Source organism: Canis lupus, chromosome 1 (assembly GCF_011100685.1).
Source record: "Canis lupus familiaris isolate Mischka breed German Shepherd chromosome 1, alternate assembly UU_Cfam_GSD_1.0, whole genome shotgun sequence".
In the NCBI taxonomy this organism is placed as follows: domain Eukaryota; kingdom Metazoa; phylum Chordata; class Mammalia; order Carnivora; family Canidae; genus Canis; species Canis lupus.
The window spans coordinates 71,425,043-71,445,528 of record NC_049222.1 but is presented as its reverse complement, the minus strand read 5'-3'; the positions used below and the strand labels follow the sequence as shown (position 1 = coordinate 71,445,528).

At 35.0% G+C, this 20,486-nt stretch overlaps 1 protein-coding gene and 1 long non-coding RNA gene across 8 annotated transcripts in view; one reads left to right on the top strand and one right to left on the bottom strand.

Moving 5' to 3' along the window:
• ERCC6L2 (ERCC excision repair 6 like 2) overlaps positions 1-20,486 on the top strand; it is a 124,779-nt gene that overhangs the window by 59,655 nt on the left and 44,638 nt on the right. For 5 of the 6 annotated variants that reach the window (XR_005353948.1, XR_005353949.1, XR_005353950.1 and 2 more), the window contains 4 exons: positions 4,348-4,419; positions 5,058-5,203; positions 6,410-6,505; positions 16,221-16,320. Coding sequence is in view for 3 of the 6 variants with exons in the window: in XM_038526848.1 (XP_038382776.1) it covers positions 4,348-4,419; positions 5,058-5,203; positions 6,410-6,505; positions 16,221-16,320 (414 nt within the window). In the remaining 3 variants the exon portion in view is untranslated. The remainder of the gene's footprint in view (positions 1-4,347; positions 4,420-5,057; positions 5,204-6,409; positions 6,506-16,220; positions 16,321-20,486) is intronic. The other variant, XM_038526849.1, reaches the window with a different exon arrangement.
• LOC119870809 overlaps positions 1-20,486 on the bottom strand; it is a 30,911-nt gene that overhangs the window by 4,192 nt on the left and 6,233 nt on the right. Inside the window, exons 2-3 of one of the 2 annotated variants that reach the window (XR_005353973.1) lie at positions 5,047-5,111; positions 3,416-3,469 (exon numbers count right to left, since the gene is read on the bottom strand). This is a non-coding gene — a long non-coding RNA (uncharacterized LOC119870809). The remainder of the gene's footprint in view (positions 1-3,415; positions 3,470-5,046; positions 5,112-20,486) is intronic. The other variant, XR_005353972.1, reaches the window with a different exon arrangement.

The following is a 20,486-nucleotide window of genomic DNA, read 5'->3' as shown; positions in this document are numbered from 1 at the left end:
GCTTTGACTCTTCGGGGTTTTTTTTTGTGGTTCCATGCAAACTTTAGTATTGTTTGTTCTATTTCTGTGGAAAGTGCCATTGGAATTTTGATGGGGATTGCATTGAATCTATAAGTGTTTTGAGCAGTATGGACATTTTACCATTAGTTCCCAACCTATGAACACTGAATATCTTTTTATTTGTTATCTACTTCAGTGTGTTTTAGTTCTTAGTATACAGGTCTTTTACCTCCTTGGTTAAATGTATTTTTAGTTACTTAATTCTTTTTGATATAATTATGAATACAATTATTTTCTTAGTTTCTTATATTTTTCCTTATTAGTGTACAGAAATGCAATGAATTCTTGTGGTTTGATTTTGTATCATATAACTTTATTAAATTTATTAGTTCTAATAGTTTTTGGGTGAGTCTTTAGGGCTTTCTATATGTATAAGATCATGCCATGTGTAAATAGAGACAGTTTTTCTTCTTCCTTTCCCATTTGGATGCTTTTTTTTTTTTTAATTTTTATTTATTTATGATAGTCACACGCAGAGAGAGAGAGAGAGAGGCAGAGACACAGGCAGAGGGAGAAGCAGGCTCCATGCACCCGGAGCCTGACGTGGGATTCGATCCCGGGTCTCCAGGATCGCGCCCCAGGCCAAAGGCAGGTGCCAAACCGCTGCACCACCCAGGGTTCCCTTTGGATGCTTTTTGTTTCTTTTTCTTGCCGAATTGCTCTGGCTAGGATTTCTAGTATTGTGTTGAATAACAGTGGCAGGAGTAGGCATCCTTGTCTTATTCCTGATCTTGAAGGAAAAGCTTTCAGTGGGTGTTATGTTAGCTGTGGGCTTCTCATATATGGCTTTTATTATGTTGATGTATGCTTTCTCTATATCCACTTTGTTGAGAGTTGTTTATTTTTAAAATAATTAAGTCTGGGGGCACCTCGGTGGCTCACTAGTTGAGTATCTACTTTTGGCTCAGGTCATCATCCCAGGGTCTGGGGATCAAGCCCCGCATCAGGCTCCCAATGGGGAGCCTGCTTCTCCCTCTGCCTGTGTCTCTGTCTCTCTCTCCGTGTCTCTCATGAACAAATAAATAAAATAAAGTGTACTGTTGGAGTTATATATCTATGAATAATAATGTCTGCTTAAAATAATTATTACATTTATTTTTTATCATGATTTTTAGATGGGAAAGAGCAAGCATGAATTATTTCTGGGGGCTGGATAGTTGTCTTTATATGTGAAAGAAGCCTATAATTTATTTGTTTTGCAAGAGAACACCAACAAGATAGAGACTGATAGTCTAGGGTTCTGTTTTTTAGATTGTGTTGATCATTTGATTATCAACATCATCTGGATTTAGTGATCCAAAATGTATAGGCTTAGGGATCCCTGGGTGGCGCAGCGGTTTGGCGCCTGCCTTTGGCCCAGGGCGCGATCCTGGAGACCCGGGATCGAATCCCACGTCAGGCTCCCGGTGCATGGAGCCTGCTTCTCCCTCTGCCTGTGTCTCTGCCTCTCTCTCTCTCTCACTGTGTGCCTATCATAAAAAACAAAAAACAAAACAAAAAAAAAAATGTATAGGCTTATAATCTATTGTCTGTGGGGAGAGTTAGGAAATCCAGGTTGCGTGTACTTTTTGAATTCAGGTGATGAAAGATACTAGTTCTTCTCTTATTATAGGTCAGCCTGCAGCTGCGATTTATTTGTTGATGTTATGCTCACTGTACCCTCCCCATACCCTCCGAACTATACTTCATGAACACCAGCTCCTTCTCTTATATATGAAGGTCTTTTTTGATCTCAGCTACTGTTCAAGTGGATTGGCACAAGTTGTACCTATTCCCCTGATAAGAGAAAATGAGGATTTTTCTCTTCCCTTGGGAAATACCACAGAGCCACTTACTGTTGGCGGCAGTAGAAAAAGATTTAGGAAACCCAGTTTAGTGCTGTTGGGATCAGATATGGGTGATGTTCATCTCCAGGCCTAACAAATTCAAGAAAAGTTAGGCCCAAGATTTCTTACCTGTGAACATTGTTATTTACAACACTCCTTGGTATTTACTCAAATAAATTAAAAATTTATGTTCACACAAGAGCCTGTACACAGATACTTATAACAATTTTACATATAATTGCCAAAACTTGGAGGCAACCAAGATATCCTTCAGTAGGTGAATAGATAAATTACGATACATTCAGATAATAGAATATTATTCAATAATAAAAAGAAATGAGCTATCAAGCTACAAAAAGACATGAAGCAGCTTACATGCATATTGCTAAGTGAAAAAAGCCAATCTAAACGGCTGCATACTGAGACGCCTGGTTGTGATACCGGGGTCCTGGGATCGAGTCCTGTGTCAGATCCACTCAGGGAGCCTGCTTCTCCTTCTGCATGTGTCTCTGCCTCTGTGTCTCTCATGAATAAATAAATAAATCATAAATAAATAAATGGCTACATACTATATAATTCCAGCTATATGACAATCTGGAAAATGTAAAACTCTAGAGAAAGTAAAATGATAAGTGGTTGCCAGTAGTTTACAAGGAGGGATGGATGCATAGATGGGGCATGGGGAGTTTTTGTGGTAGTGAAACTATTCTGTGTAGTACTGTAATGGTGAGTACATGTCATTATATACGTGTCAAAACCCCTGGAGTGTACAACACATGAGTGAACCCTAATGTAAATAGACTTCAGTTAATAATAGTATTAGTTAATACTATTATTGAATTAGTATAGTGAGGTTAATAATTTAATAATAGTTAATAATGTATTATTAATAATTATGTACTCACCCATCAGTTGTTACAAATGTACTACCCTAATGCAAGATGTTAATAATAGGGAAAGCTATGTGCAGGGGAGGGACAGAAGTAAAAGATGGGGGAGAGGAGGTCTGTGGGAGTTCTCTGGATATTCTGTTCCATTTTTCTGTAAACCTATAATTGCTCCAAAAAATAAAATCTTTTAATTTTAAAAAGTTAATGTATCATGTGAAATTCAAATGCACATACTTTATATAGAGTCCGTTATTTTATTAAAAAATAAAGCAAAGCTTACTTTATAAGTTCTACAGGTATTAAAATTATGTTCACCTAATCTGTAACATTTTTATTCACCATTTGATTGGTTATCTGAGTAGCTTTCTTTTTAACTCCATGGCTTTTACTGAGGGATAAGATGATGGGGGTCAGAGTTATTAGCACAGTGTCTTCTCTTAGTCAACTATTAAAATTAAATATTAATTAATATTACTATTAATTAAAATTAAAGATTAATATTAAAAGAGTCTTACATTTCTTATATTGAGTATAATTTCTTTTAAGATTTATTTATTTATTTTTTATTTATTTATTTGAGAGAGAGGTAGAAAGAAAGAGCAAGTGAGTATACAGAGGGAGATGGAGAAGCAGACTTACCTCTGAGCAGGGAGTCCAATGCGGGGCTCCATCCCAAGGCCCTGGGATCATGACCTGAGCCAAAGGCAGATGCTTAACTGACTGAGCCATTCAGGTGCCCCTGAGTATAACTTTTTCTTTAAGTTTATATGCTTATCAGTGAATAAACAAAATTGCTTAAGTGTTTATTGCATAATTCAGAAAAACTTTAAGCTGAGTACAGAAAATTCTTTTTCTTTCCTTTGTGGATTACTTTTCCACAGTGTTCTGGAACTGTCATTACCAGATGTGGAAATGCCTGTTTTAAAAATAACAGTATTACTGTTATACACAGGGTTTGGATTATTTGCTTCCTCCCTAACAGACCTTGGATGGGGGCAAATTATTGACATTTTGAGGTCAAAATCAAGTCTGGAAGTCAGTGCTGACTGTAAATAGAGAAGCAGAAGGGGATAAAATGAGAAGAGGTGTATATGTGACTGATTATTTTAAGAAAATAAATATCAAGACTTTTAGAACCTAGATGTAATTAAACATATTCATTACATCTATCTAGAAAAAACTTAAATACTTCCTAAAAGGAATGCTGTTCTGTAATTTAGTTTCTGAACATATTGTAGGTATAAAGAAAGTGTGTTTTGGAAATTAAATTAATTCATTTAAATGCATTCCATAATCTAAAATGCTTCCTTTTTATTAAAACCAGATGAGATGAAACAAAAGTCTTTGGGAACCTTACCTCATTATTGACAATATGATGATGAATAACATCTCATGTAATATCTAATACTTTATTTCTCTAAGTTGGGAAAAAGGAAGGGAATTAGGAGAGAGGACTGAGGTTATGTTGTATAAAAATAATTTTTAAGAAATTCTCAAGTGATGTTTATATGTATAAAGCATGCTTTTAGTTGGAACTGGTTCACTAGTTGATTTCTGTGGTTCATTTCCAGGTCCTTCAGCAGCTTTTAAATCATTGCAGAAAAAACAAAGATAAAATACTACTTTTCTCCTTTTCCACCAAGGTGAGTTTCTTCTGAAGTATATTCTTGATTGACCCAGCCCTGACTCCTGAGGCATAAAGCCTAAGAGACACAGTGTGTCCAGCCACAATTTCTAACTTAAACATAATGTAGAAAATGGTAGGGAGATAAGCAGCTTTTAAAACAGATGATTAAATCTCAGTGATATCAGAGTTACTGCCAAATAGCAGACTCAAAGATAGATTTTTTTATTATCTATTGATGTTTTTGTTATAATTAAAATGTTCTTTAAGACATTTAAGAGATTAAAAAAAAAGACATTTAGGAGATTTTAGAATCTGGAAAATAGCACAAATAATGAAATTCACTTACCTAAATTGGCCAGTACTTTTCTTTTCATTTGGTTTTAGTTTAAAAAAAATACAGTTTGATTTTTTTTTTTTCTCCTAAGATTTTTTTTTTTTTTCAGGGCAAACATTGGTGAACTTTAAAGTCAGTTTCAAGATAATGAGTAAGAAATATATGAGCCAGAAGCCAGGAAAATATCTGTTGCTCTTGCAATTGTAAGAAAGAACTTGTGAGCAGCAATTATTAATACTTAGTAAATCTTATCTCTACAATGATATGAAACTTATTAAACCATAAATTAGTCTTTGCCCATCTCCATACCTTCTCCCTAGTTGCTTGATGTTCTGCAGCAGTACTGTATGGCGGCTGGGTTTGATTACCGTCGACTTGATGGAAGCACCAAATCAGAGGAAAGAATCAAGATTGTAAAAGAGTTCAACAGTACACAAGATGTTAACATTTGCCTTGTCTCCACAATGTAAGAAAATAAAATTTGATAACTTGATTTTTATCTAATTGCTTTTAAGATTTAGGGTAATTTAAAAATTACTACTGGATTAATTTTCAGTGGTTGTGCTTATATTGCTTTGTTTTATTTGGCTTTAAGGAGAAGCAGCAAAAATGCTATTAATTATAACTAAAATAACAATATCTTGAGTTTTACCTAACCTTTTCTCTCGATTTCCTTATCATCACTGAATTCTCCTTATATGTCTGGGTTTATAAAGATAACAATCAAAAGAAATGGATGTTTCTTCCCAAGAATTTTCTGTAATAGTGTTTTTATTCATGTCTTGTGGTCAGAACAGTCAGACTTAATTGAATAATTAATAACTTTATTAATCAGATAACTGAGGATCATTTTTAACAGTGGTTTTTAAACTGTGCTCAAGGAGCCCTAGAGAACCCACTGGGCTCAGTGGGCCAGGTCCTTCCTCCCTCTGCCTACCTCATTTCAACCACAGCAGCTGTACATTAACAGGTTTTGTAAAAGTTAAGTTAGTTCTAACATCTATTTATGAATCTCTCATTAAACCTTTTTTTTAAAAAAAAAGATTTTATTTATTTATTCATGAGTGACACAGAGAAAGAGAAAGGCAGAGAAATAGGCAGAGGGAGGAGCAAGCTCCATGCAGGGAGCCTGATGTGGGACTCGATCCTGGGATCCAGGACCACGCCCTGGGCCGAAGGCAGGCGCTAAACCGCTGAGCCATCCAGGGATCCCCTCATTAAACCTTTTAAAGAATATACATACTTCAGAGAAAGATTTAAGCCAATATAAACACCTAAGATGATTAATCCCTTTTTGGGGGTAACAAATCCTTACTTTGGCATATAATGTAATAAGTATTTTATAGATTTGCCTCCTCCACTATCTTTTAAAAAGCATTTCAAAAGACTTTATTATTTTTTCATTTTTTTTTTCAAAAGACTTTAAAAACAAATATATGTAAAATGTGAAAAGTCAACACAATACTTAAAATGAGGAATAAAATTATATTTTTAGGGATATTCTAAAATGGTAGGAAAACAATATTCCATTGCTATTTGTGTTTTAGTCATCTTACTTTTATGATGTTAATGCAGTATTGTGTTGATTTGGTTGCAGAAACCTGGCACAATTGAATTAGAGGGCAACAATTATGTTTTGCTATTTTAATATGCCCTTTTCTGTTTCCTCCAGGGCTGGTGGAGTAGGCCTTAATTTTGTTGGTGCCAATGTTGTTGTATTATTTGATCCTACTTGGAATCCAGCCAATGATCTTCAAGCAATTGATAGGTATAATATTAACAAAATTTAAAGTGACCTACAAGTATTTTTTCTAAAAATACTCCTTTCTGATTCTTTTAGGTTGCTATAATATTACTGTGATTAGATGATGAAAAAAATAGTATTTGATAACCTTGAATCTGGATCTAAATGGCAGGCTGATAATAGCAAATTATTTTCTGTCCATCTCAAAATCCCATTATTATGACAGGACTAGTTTAAGAAGAAGGAACCCATAATAATACTGCAGGAAAATGGGAAATGTCTCTATTAGTAGACCAGAAGTTTTGAGAAACTCCTACAAGATAGAAGGCAAACAGAATCTCTGTGATCACAAAACCAGCAGAGAAAAGCTGTAGTCCGAAGGAGAGTGCAGAGAAATTTCAATCCTAGGGTCAGCAACTACAAGATGTAGAAATAGACCAGACTGAACTCTTGTGGGAAATTAATTAATGTGCTAATTCTAAAACCATTTCCTCTCCCACACTCCATATATAAAAGGGGATTGGCCTTCAACAGATGCCCCTTGATCAAAGCTGAAAGAATTATTTAATAAATTTTATAAATAGTGGGTAATCAGACTGACAGAAGGTTTTCAGTGGACATTAGAACCAGATCAAAAAGCAGAGCTAAACCTAAAGTAATCCCAGATCTCCATGAAACACAAAAAGGGGGAAATGATTAAATAGACCTGTGTACCTGCATGGAAATCCAGACCAGCTTTCCTGTGCAGTCCACCCAGTTCCTCATTTGTAATTATGAATGGAAAATTAAGAATCATGAGATAATCTAATAAAACCAACAGTATGAAAGAAAAGGGCCAAGACAAAAAACAGACCCTGAGGAAATAAAATAAGAATAGGACACATGAAAAAAAGTGCTAGAAAAGAAAAATAGAAATTCTTAGAAACTAGGGATGCCTGGGTGGCTCAGTTGATTAAGCATCTGCTTTTGGCTCAGGTCATGATCCCAGGGTCCTGGGATCGAGTGCCACATCAGGCTCCCTGCTCAGTGAGGAGTCTGTTTCTCCCTTCCCCTCTGCCCTTACCCACTGCTTGTGCTCTCGCGTGCTCTCTCTCTCTCTCTCTCTCTCTCTCTCTGGCTCTCAAATAAATAAGTCTTTTTTAAAAAGAAGAAATTCTTAGAAATTAAAACTATTGCCAAATCAGTACAAGTTCTGATCAATAAAGTGGAGAATACTGAAAGTGGAAATTGATGTGGAAAATAAAAGGAATAAATATTTTAGAATACAATGAGAGGACAGGAGAGAAAACATAAAGAGACATGTCTTGGTTATATTTCTAAGTTCCAGAGATAAAGGGGTATTTCTAAGTTCCAGAGATAAAGGGGCTAAACAAATACCAGAGTGAGAAAGAGGGAGGGAAAATGATTTATAAAATAAAGATAAAAAGAACAAAACAGGTTACCAACAAATAAATGAGAATCACACTCATTTCAGCAGAACAGACTTTGAAGAATAGATTTTTCATCTACATTATAGAATTCTGAAAGACAAAGTTGTCAGAGTGACAAAATTCATATGATGGTATCTGTAAGAAAATAATTTTGACTTGTAGTTGTAATCAGTGGCTAAAATATGAATATGTGAGGGAAAATAAAGCAACTGTTGACATCTGGGAACTGAGAAATTTATATTTGAGTCTAGATAAATGTAGAGTTGAGAGGCTTAATGCAGTTATAAAAGAATTCTCAAAAATATGAAGGGATGGTATAAGAAAATTAGTAAGAATTAAAAACTAAAATTCCATGTAATTTCAATAAAACATTGGGAAGTGGGGATAATTATGTTGAAATTTATATTTCATCAAAAAAGAATTAGGATATCCTGGTCAGTTTTCAAATTTATGCCAAAAACTGTTTTTAAATTTTAGCAAAAAATTTTAAGGGCAACAACTAAGAGAGTTGGGCATAATAATCACTTAGTTCACTTTTTTAAAACACAGATGTTCAAGCTCCATCCTCTTGGTATTCTAATCCTGTAGGTCTAGGGTGGGGATCTATAGTCTCCATTTTAAGAAATTCCTCAGGCTGTACATCAAAGAACAATGGCAACAGAGTAAAAGACAACTCACAGAATAGGAAAAAACCTTTGCAAATTACACTTGTGATAAGGACTTAATATTTAGAATCTATAAAGAACTTCTAAAACTTGGTAACAACAACCAGAAAATACAAACCTAGTTTAAAAAGGGGAAATGGACTTGAATAGACATATCTTCAAAAAGTTATACAAATGGCCAGTAAGCACATGACAAGGTAATATCACCAATCATTAGGGAAATGCAAATCAAAAGTACAGTGAGATACACTTCATACTCAAGATAATTTTTTTTTTTTAAATTTGAGATATCTGTGTGTCTAAGCTGGGGTAGGCAGGGGCAGAGGGCAGAGACAATCATAAGCAGGCTGCATGCCCAGCACAGAGCCTGAGGTGGAGTTCAATCTCATGACCATTAAGATACCTATTACCAAAAATAGACAACAAGTCTTGATGAGGATATGAAAAAATTGGAGTCCTGTGCACTGCTGCTGGGAAGATAAAGTGATGCAGCTGTTGAAAACAGTATGATGGTTTTTAAAGCACTAAGTATAGAATTACCACATATATGCAAAGAATGGAAAGCAGGAATTCAGATATTTGTACAACCATGTGTATAGCAATATTATTCACTGTAGCCAAAATGTAGAAATAACCAAAATGTTCACTTATGGATGAATGGGTAAACAAAATGTATTCTGTACATAAAATGGAATATTCAGCCTTACAAAGGAAAGAAATTCTTTGTTTTATTGAGATATAACTGACATAGAGCACTATATAAACTTAAGGTATACAGCATATGACTTGACTTACATATATTATGCATTGATTACCACAGTAAGTTTAGTTAACATCTGTAATCTCATATGTAGCTTCTCAAAAACGAAAAGGAATGAAATTCTGATACATGGCTACAACATGGATAAATCTTTAAGACATGTTAACTGAAATAGTCAGATATATAAGGACAAATATTGTGTATTTCCACTTATATAAGGTGTTTAGAATAGTCATTAGAGACAAATTAGAATGGTAATTACCAGGACCTGGAGGAAGGAGGGAATAGAGAGTTACTATGTAATGGATAAAAGTTTTAGTCTGGAATGACAAAGTTCTAGAAGTGGATGATGGTAATGGTTGCAAAACAATGTGGATTTTAATGCCACTGAACTATATGTTTAGAAATAGCTAAAATGAGGAACATCTGGGTGGCTCAGTCAGTTAAGCCATCTGACTCTTAGTTTCAGCTCAGGTCATGACCTCAGGCTTGTGAGATTGAGCCCTGTGTCAGGCTCTGCACTGGACATGAAGCCTGCTTAAGATTCTTTCTCTCTTCCTTGCCCTCTGCCCCTCCCCACTCTACTCACATGTTCACTTTCTCTCAAAAAAAAAAAAAAAAAAAAAAGTTAAAATGGTAAATCTTATGTATATTTTACCATAATTTTAAAAAACCACCCATGGGCTTCTGGGTGGCTCAGTTGGTTAACCATCCAACTCCTGATTTCAGCTCAGATCTTTGGGTGGTGGGATCAAGCTCCATGGTCCCCCCTGAGTCTGCTTTTCTTTCTCCCTTTGCTCCTTTCCCCACTTATTTTCATGCACTCTGTCTCTCAAATAAGTAAATAAATTAAAAAAGAAACACCCAAGGTGATCGTTATACAGTTGATCCCTAAAGCCACTTTGAGAAACATTAGAAATTAGGTACAAAACATCCAAACAGAACTTCTGAAAGAAATTTTTTTTTAAATCACTGAGAAAAATGTGATTATTTCAGTGAATGATTGGAAATATGAGTATGCAGTAAAAGGTGGAAGAAACTAAGAAAGCATGGCAAATACAAAACATAAACTGTGAAAAATAAGGCCACACATAAATATGAATGGAATAAAACTTCCTTAATTAAACAAAAAGGAAGATGAAAATGGAAAGTTAGATTCAGGTTTATGCTTATTACTATATATATAAGATTTGAAAATACAAAGAAAGTTAAAATAAAAATATACTGAAAATCTAATTAGGAAGATGGTAACAAAAAGTAAGAGTGGCAGTATTAATATCAAGCCAAATATTAAGAGACTTGAAGGCAAGATACATTAAAACAAAATGGGGGAACAATCTGTGAGGAAAGTATAATAGTCACTACATAACAAAGCCTAAACTCTTTTATGATAAGAAATGGATAAATACACAGTCATGATGGGGAACTTAATATCTCTCTCTCAAAAATTAATAGTTCAACTAGGCAAAACAAGAAAATACATAAATTATTTGAATAAATTATTTAGCCTTTGACTTAATAAATGTATATAACCATATAACAACTTCAAATACCCAATCTCAAACATTTTAGAGCATACTTTTAAATGACTATATATTTTAATAGAAATCATGAGGACTAGATTACATGGTTCTAATACAAAAGAAAAGACCCTAGAAAAACAACAATAAACATGTAGCTAATAAAAATCTAGTCATATGGATGTTTTAGAATATATTTTTAAATAAACTTGTATTGAAGAAATCAAGGAGTGATACCAGCAAGATGGCAGACTAGGAAGCTCTAGGTACATGTTTTCCCATAAGTGAATTAAAAAAAACTAGAGACTGATTAAAATAACTTTATAGGAGCTGTTTAAGGTCAGTCAAAGATCTACAGAAATCAAGCAAATTCCTAATCAAGAAAAAGCTATATTCAAAACTGGGAAATTTCATGGCATCTTTACTGATTCTTGCCTCACCCCTATTCATTGGTGCAGCACAACCAGGAGGAAGCAACCAATTCCCAGTTCCCTCCCTCCTGGGTTGGAAAGAGCAGTATGGAACTCCTTTGCAACTTTCTAACCTATCTGTGAGCTGCTAAGGGAATGGTTTTTATTTCACCTGACAGTGCTTAGATGAAGAATGGTGGCATAGCTTGGACCTCAAATGGGTAGAAGTTGTTGAAAGCAGTGATAAGGCCCCATGATGCATGAAAGCTACAGTGGGACAGAGAAGACACTGAAATGAGACTCTTTGGGAAATTGAAATATTTAAAAGCACATACACACATGACCCAGCTGAGACACATAACCAGAAATGACCAAAGTAGATTTTAATCTTTACTCTGAGCTGTTTGTTCCCAAGACTCAAGATATACCCTGCTAATTAATGAATGTTTTCCATACTGGTTTGCAAAGCCTTGAAGTGGCTATTTTATTAAATGGCCTTTTTTTTTTTTTTTTTTTTAAACAGAAAAATACAGGGCATTTAAAGAAAGAGGAAAACATAGTTCAGAGGAACAAAATAAAAAAATCTGGGATCCCTGGGTGGCGCAGCGGTTTGGCGCCTGCCTTTGGCCCAGGGCGTGATCCTGGAGACCCGGGATCGAATCCCACGTCGGGCTCCCGGTGCATGGAGCCTGCTTCTCCCTCTGCCTGTGTCTCTGCCTCTCTCTCTCTCTGTGACTATCATAAATAAATAAAAATTTAAAAAATAAAAATAAAAAAAATAAATAAATAAAAAAATCTCCAGAAAGCATCCCTGAATAAACACAGGCATAGGACTGACTAGAGAAAGAGTTTAAAATAACTGTCCTAACTCTAAGCGCTAGATAGAAACTATGGACAAAGACCTAAAGGAAATCAGGAAAACAATATATAAACAAAATTAGAATATCAGCAAAGAGATAGAAATTATTAAAAAAAAAAAAAAGAGAACAAAGCAGAATCTTTGAACCTAAAGGATACAATAAGTGAATTGTAAAAAAAAAAAAAAAAAATCACTAGAAAGACTCGTCATACTCAAACAGGAGAACTGAGGATCAGCAAACTTGAAGACTGATCTAAGGAGCAAAAAAAAACTAAAGCAAACCAAAACCCCAAAGAACAACAAGAGCAACAACAACAAAAACCAAACCTAAACAAACGAACAAAGGAAAATGAACATAGCTTACGGACTTTATGGGACATATTAAATAGAATGATAAACACATTATAGGAATCCAAAAGAAGAAAGAGAAAAGGACAAAGCTATTTGAAAAAATAATGACTGAAATAATAATGTTCAAATTTGGGGAAAGACATGAGTATATAAATACAAGAAGGTTAACAACCTCCAGGTAGAATAAACCCAAAGAGACTCACAATGAGACTTATCAAGTTGTAGGAGAAAATGTAATGGAGAAAATGAGAGGCAAAATAGCAATGAGATACAAAAAACAAAATAGCAAAAGTAAGTCTTTCCCTATTGTTAATTGCTTTCAATGTAAATGGGTTCAACTCTCCAAAAGATATAGATTGGCAGAATAGATTTAAAAAACATCAACACACCATATGCCAACTGTATGCTGTGTAGAAGACATTCACTTTGAGTTTAAGGTGAATATTAGTTGCACAGTTTGAAAGTGAAAGTTATGAAAGACAAAGGATAGTATACAATGGTAATTCTTAATTTAATTCACCCAGAAGCTATAACACTTATAAATGTAGCAAAGAAGCTCTAAAATATTAAAGCAAATATTGACAGAATTGAAAGTGGAAATAGCTCTGCAATAGTAGTTAGACTATTACTAATAGTAATAGACTTTAGTACTCCATTTGCAATAATAGAACGTCCAGTCAGAAGATCAGTAAGGAAAGAAAAACTTGACAGCCCTGTAGATACCTTGGGCCTATCAAACACGTACAGAACTCTCCTTCCAACAACAGCATAATACATATGTTTCTCAAGCGCACATGGAACATTCTCTATGATACTATTTGTGTGGAATATCTTTATCCATCCTTTTACTTTTTTCCATGATAAGTCATATGTTAGGTTATGAAACATGTTAATAAATTTTAAAAGATTGAAATCTTAAGTATTTTTTCCCTGACACGGTAGAATGAAATTAGAAATCAACAGCAGAAGAAACTCTGGAAAATCCACAGATATGTTGAAACTAAATGGGGCACCTAGGTGGTTCAGTTGGTAAGGCGTCTGATTCTTGATATCAGCTGACATGATCTTGGTATTGTGAAAGAAAGCCCCAAGTTGGGCTCCACACTGGGCATGGAGCCTGCTTGGGATTCTCTCTCTCTCTCTCCCCTTCTTCTGCCAGCCCCACCCAGCCCCACTTGTGTGCTCTCTCTCTTAAAAAAAAAAATATATATATATATACACACATATATATATAATATGTATAATATATATTTTATTAATATATATTTATATTATATAATTATATTTATATTATATATTTTATATTAAATATATTTTATTATATATATATGTGTGGGGTGCCTGGGTGGTTCAGTCTACTAAGTGTCCAAATCTTGATTTCGGCTCAGATCATGATCTCAGCTTCGTGAGATAGAGCTCCACATTTAGCCCCATGAAGCTCTGTGCTCAGCAGAGTGCTGGAGGTTCTCCCTCTCTCCCTGCTCTTCCCCAACTCACACTCACTCACTCTCTACAATAAACAAATCTTTAAAAAAGTAAACAATACACTTTTAAACAACCAATGAGTTATAAAAGAAATCACAAGAGAAATTGGAAAATATCTTGGGAAAAATGAAAATGAAAACTCAATGTATTAAAACTTATGCAATGCAGTGAAAGGAGTGCAAAGAGTTTATAGTGGTAAAGACTTTAAAAAAGAATAAAGGTCTGAAATCAGCATTGTAGGCTTATACCTTAAGGAACTGGAAGAAAAACTAAATCCAGCTAGCAAAAGAAAGTTAATAAAGATTAGAACAGAGATAAGTGAAATAGACTAAAGAAACAATTGAAAATAGATCAACAAAACCAAGAGTTTTTTTCCAAAGTGATCAGCAAACCTGACAAACTTTTAGGCAGATTGACTAAGAAAAAAAAAAAAGACTGAAATAACTAAAATCTGAAGGAAAAGGAGAACATTATTATTGATTTTACAGAAATAGAAAGGATTGTAAGACAGTATTATAAACAGTTGTACACCAGCAAATTGGATGACCTAGATGAAATGGATGAATTCCAAGAAACATACAACTTTCCAAGACTGAATCAGGAAGAAATAGAAAATTTGAGTAGAACTTACAACTAATGAAAAGATCAAATCAATCATCAAAAATGCCAACAAAAAAACCCCAGGTCCAGATGGCTTCATTGATGGATTCTACCAAGCATTTTAAAGAATTAATACCAATCCTTCTGAAGATCTTGCAAAAACTTGAAGAGAAAGGAATGCTTACTAATTTATTCTATGAGGCCAGCATCACCCTGATACCAAAGCTTTCATGGGAGAGGCACTATTATACCTATTGAGGAAGGTAGTGAAACACAACAAAATGAAGTAACTTGCTCAAGTTCACAGCCAATGATTTCAGGATCTGAATTCATGCACCCTGATTTGTAAAGCCCACACTGTTAACCAGACTTTCATCACTAACAACTGTAAAGGAAACTAATCCAAGGAAAGCCACAGAAAAATCTACACTTTTTTTTTTTTTGTCTTAACAATATTTTAATTTTGTTCTTTTTCATCTAGGCCATTAAGATCTAATATCTTATTTCTCCCAGGGTACTGTGTTTTGGTACTCAATTTAAGTTAGTTGACAATAAAACTAAATGAACAGCATTTCTTTTTCCCTCCCTGCCCTTCAGTTGACTGACAGGAGGAACCAAGGAGAGAAAGGAAGATATAGACCTCCATACTGTGTAACAGTTTCTCAACACTTATTTTCATAGTAAAAAGACCATCAGTTAACATATCCCTTCTTAATGGACCTAGACACTGATGAGACATAGGTCCAAAGTAACATGTTGTAAGATTTTTTTTTTGTAAAGATTAAAGAATATGTGTTCTAGCAGAAACACTCCTATTCAAACAATTAACCAAGCGCACACCCAAAAAACATTTCCTTAATTCCATTAAAAAAATTTTTTAAGGCTCCATTCCTTTGTGGAAACGGAAGAGATTGTAAGTCCCTCTGTATCTAGGCTGCAGGATGGATGTGAGAATGTAGTAACTTACACTGGCTGTGCTGTGCCACAGGATTCCCCCATTCCCCTCTGTGGGTGCAAGATTTTCAGGGTCCCAGGATACCCTCTAGTAAAGACCATCTCTGTGAGGAGCAATGGGTAAAGGAGGCATAGAGAGCACCAGATAAAACAACATAGAGTGACTTTACAAGGTCAAAACTAAATTACCCCAAAATTTTAAGTTTCAGGCATGAGGCAGTATGGCCTTGCCCCTGATTCCTGCCACTCCCTGCCCCCGCCCCGCCCCAGCCCATGACTGTAACAAATATTTAGAAATAGGTGACTTCATTCAGAACATCCAATAAAGCCTTCACTTGAGAGAAGCTCCCAGGCCTAGACCTACCGTTAACCAGTGTGGTGAATCTAGTTATTGTTTTTATTGGCACAATGTTCCCTGTCGAAATACCTGGGAGGCTAGTCAACTGAGTGATTCAGTAAAACAGAATTCTCTGAAATTAGAGCTGCAAATCTGCATTTCTATAGGCTTGCCAGTTGATTAACTGTTCCCCTCCCCCACTTTTAAATAGTTGAGGGTATATATAATTAACATACAAAAACTGTGCATACGTTTCTTTTTAAATTAAAATTTTAGTAACATTCCAGTTTTCTGTCCTAAAGCTACCTCCTGAACCCAAAGTTGTTTCATTTGATTTTTGTTGGCTTTTGTTTTTAATCTTTCTACAGAGCATATAGGATTGGGCAGTGCAGGGATGTGAAAGTATTTAGGCTGATATCTTTGGGAACTGTGGAGGAGATCATGTACTTGCGACAGGTGTACAAGCAGGTAAATATATTTCCCTTAATTAAGAAGTAAATATTTTTCTATTTCAAAAATTTCAGAAATTTGTGTAAAATATGTTTTTCACTTTATTCTAACATAATATGGAATTTACTAAGATTATGAAAAATACTGTAGAATAGATTCTGTAAAACATTCTTATGTTCATTGAACTTCAGAGCTGAAATTTTCTTTGAGTAGTACTTCTTAAACTTTAATGTGTACATGAATTACCTGGGGATCTTTAAACTACAGATTCTGATTTATTCTGAGTGGAGCCCAAGATTCTACATTTTTAATAAGCTCCCAGGAGTGCCAACACTACTGCAGACCACAATTTGAGTAGCAAGGTCACAGCTCCCCAGTCTGTGGGCCAAAACATACTGGTATGCCACGGATGGGATACAGGTGCACTGACACATTGATCTCACAGCTCTCTGGGCACCAAGATTACCTAACCAACTCCAGCCTTAGAAACCTTCTTCCCAGGTAGGTGTTCATGTTACCATTTTCTATATGTACCATTACATGAAGACAACTAGGAGGAAAATGCCTTAGAGATATCTAATGTAACCATTTCATGTTGTACATAATGAAAGTGGGACCCAGGGACACCCCAGTAAATGGAATTCTAAGAATAGAACTCAAGTGTACTGACTACTGTGCTGATGCTTTTACTGTTCATCTGAAATTGTATTAACTCTTTAATATCCTTAGGGTATCAATTACCTCACCATTTAGGTCTCTAAATAAAATTTATTTAGTTTATAATTGCTCACTTGAGAAGATCTGGAATAAGGTTCAATTTAATTATAAATGTTAAATTTGAATTACTCCCTATATATTCTGTTGGCATCTATTTAAGAACAAACATCTGCCACATGTGGTGGTAGTTAACCTAAGAATGATCCAATCTTAAATTTATCCTGTTTTCTTAATTCCAAGAATAGAATTGTACACAGCAGTTTTTGTTTTTTCTTAAAGCACTTAGCTCTGTAAGAAACCTTTCATCTTTTTGTTTTTTGGTATAGCACAACTGCTTGAACATTATTTTGTTCAGATATATTTAACCAGTCTTGGAAAAGAATAGAACATTATTCTTTTTATCTTAGGAGCAGTTCCTTAGAATACTTGTCACAATCATGTGTAACTTTTCTGTCCCATTACTATATATTTGTAGCAATTTTATATACATTATATATATGTATGTATACATATATTGCATAATACTATTACTTCAGAAGATGAGGATTATGTCAGTTTTTAGAAGTTGCTTGTTAAAATATTTCTTAAGCATGAGCCCTTTAGGAAAGATTCAGCCATAAAATTAATAGGCAAAAATCAAGATAATATGGCAATTGTGTGAGGAAAAGGCAATAGATATGGTTTAAAGGTTGACTGGAGTTTGAACTAAGAGTACATATGGCATACACACTAACTAGCTTCCTGAGTATTCCTCAAATCCCTTGGGGGAAAAATCCAAAAATGATTTTTTAAAAATGTTTAGTATTTGAGAGAGAGAGAGCAAGTGCAAAGGAGCAGGGGGAAGGCCAGAGAGAGAGGGAGAGAGGGGAATCTCAGGCAGACTCCGCTCTGAGTATGGATCCCCACACAGGGCTGGATCCTACGACCCTGAGATCTTGACCTGAGCTGAAACCAAGAGTCAGACATTCAATGTACTGAGTCACCCAGGCACCCCAAAAAATGATGTTTTAAAAAAACATAAAAAATTTGTAAAGTAAGAAGAGTTCTTTCTGTGGCCCAGAAGTTATAATGAACCCTAAAAGACAAAAGACATTTGGGATCAGATTGAAGGAAGAAACCAAGCTAAACTCAGAAAGAGACTACTGAAAAAGGTAGGTGCAGCTTCTGGATATTCCAAGTTAGAGTCAACAGATACTAAAAAGAAAAAAAATAATAATAAGAGAGTTGTAGGGTGACTGTAATGCCCCCTCTTTGGTGTATCATTGATGATCTAACAAAATGGGTTAGCCTCATATAATCTTACCCCATTTGTAGCAAGTTAGGTGTCTGTTCTCAAGTAGGAACAATAAATAGAAATACTGGAAGCAAAGAAGCAAGACAGAGCTCCGAATTTTGCTGAAATTGAGAAGAAAGTCCCTCCTGTTGCCTAGAAGATTAAATACTTGCACTTCCTAAATGATCACTGCAATAGGCTGAGATAAGAACGTAAGGTATTTGAAGACAGATGAGTACCCAACAAAAAAATAATTGTTGAACAGTTTAGGAAAAGAAACACTATGAAAATGGCCCTGAAAGATATCAAACTCTAATCCCTGGAACCTATAAATGTTACTTTATGTTGAAAAAAAGGGTCTTTGCAGATGTGATTAAGAATTTTGCAATGGAGCAGGTAGCCTGGATTAGCCAGTTGGGCTCTAAATCACAAGTGTCCTTATAAGAAAAAAGCAAAGGGAAATCTGACACAGAAGAGAAAACAATGTTATCACAGAGGCAAAAGTTGGAGTGATGTGGTCACAAGCTAAGGAATGCTGGCAGTCACCAGGAACTAGAAGAGGCAAGGAATGGATTCTGTAGAGCATCTACAGAGAGCATGGCCCTGCCAAAACCTTGATTTCAGCCCAGTGATACTGATTTCAGACTTCTGGACTCCAGAACTGTAGGAGTAAATTTCTTTTGTTTTAAGACACCAAGTTTGTAATTTGTTACAAGAGCCAGAGGAACTATTCTAGGCACTCAAAAAGGAAAAGAGGAAGAAGAAGAAGAATTAACATCAGAGAAAATAAAAATTAATAGAAAAGAGTAAAAAAGATTTTAAAAATATATAAGTAATATTTTTCAAAAGGTAAGAGGAACCCCTGTGTGGTTCAGTCATTAAGTTTCTGACTTGATTTTGGCTCAGGTCATGATCTCATTGGTTGTGGGATTGATCAAACCCCACTTCCGGATATGCACTCAGTGAGGAGTCGGCTTGGTGATTCTCTCCTTCTGCCCTCCTAGGTTGTAGCTTCCTAGAGATAAGAACAGATTACCAGAAAAGGAATCCATTAGCATCCAGAAAATGAAGAACTCCGGAAACAGCCTGAGTAGCAGAGAGCAAAGTTTTCCTCTAAAAGAGCCAACAGTTGTTCTAGATTACAGAGCAAAAAGACAAAGATAGAATTCATGTAAGAAAAGCTAGGGGAAATGAATGCTAGATCTAAAAGTTCTGATACTAGTCTTATAGTCAAAGAGGGGACTAGAAGGAAGGGAAGGAAAGAAACTCAAAGAAGCACATAAAAAATAGAAAACAAGAGTCCAAGAATTAATGGGCCCACTGAGTGCTAAATGAAAATAGATCTACACTTACACTATCTTTCTATTATTATAAAACATAAAGGATAGAGTGAAAAATCCTTTAAATTTCCAGAGATAAACCTTCTGGAGAGAAAAAAAAATTACCTATAATAGTACTAGAATTAGATAAACATCTAACTTCGTATTAGTGATTCTGGATACTTAGGAGCTATCATTTCAAATGAGAGAAAATGATGCCTTATGTGGTCAAAGAAAGTAAAGTTTTAATTCAGGCCTTTCTTGTAAAACAAGATCCTAACCTAGACAGTGAATTCTGTCAAACAATTAACATTCTTTTTGGAAAGCAAAAGACGAGGGAACACATAACTTGTTTTAGAAAGATAGAAAAACGATGCCAAAACGTGACAAATATATTACAAGAACAGAAAATTATAGACCAATATCTCTTATGAACATGAATGTAAAAATCTTTAATAAAGTCTTTGTTAGAAGTTGAATTGTGTGCTCCCCTCCAAAGAAAAGGTATGTTAAAGCCCTAGCCCTATGTGTTACCATGAAGGGGATCTTATTTGGAAGTAGGGTCTTTGCAGATGTAATCAAGTTAAAATAAGGTCATACTGGATTTGAGTGGGCCCTACTGCCATGACTGATATCCTTATAAGAAGGAAATTTGGATACAAACTGATGCTAGGAAGAATGCCATGTGATGAAGGAGGCAAAGATTGGAGTGATGTGGTTTCAAACCAAAATATCAAGAATTGGCAGGAACCTCTAGACATTAGGAAGGGTCTTCACTTGGAAACTTCAGAGGGAGCATGGTCCTGCCAACATCTTGATTTCAGACTTTAGCCTCCAGAACTGTGAGAGAATCAATTTTTGTTGTTTTAAGCCAC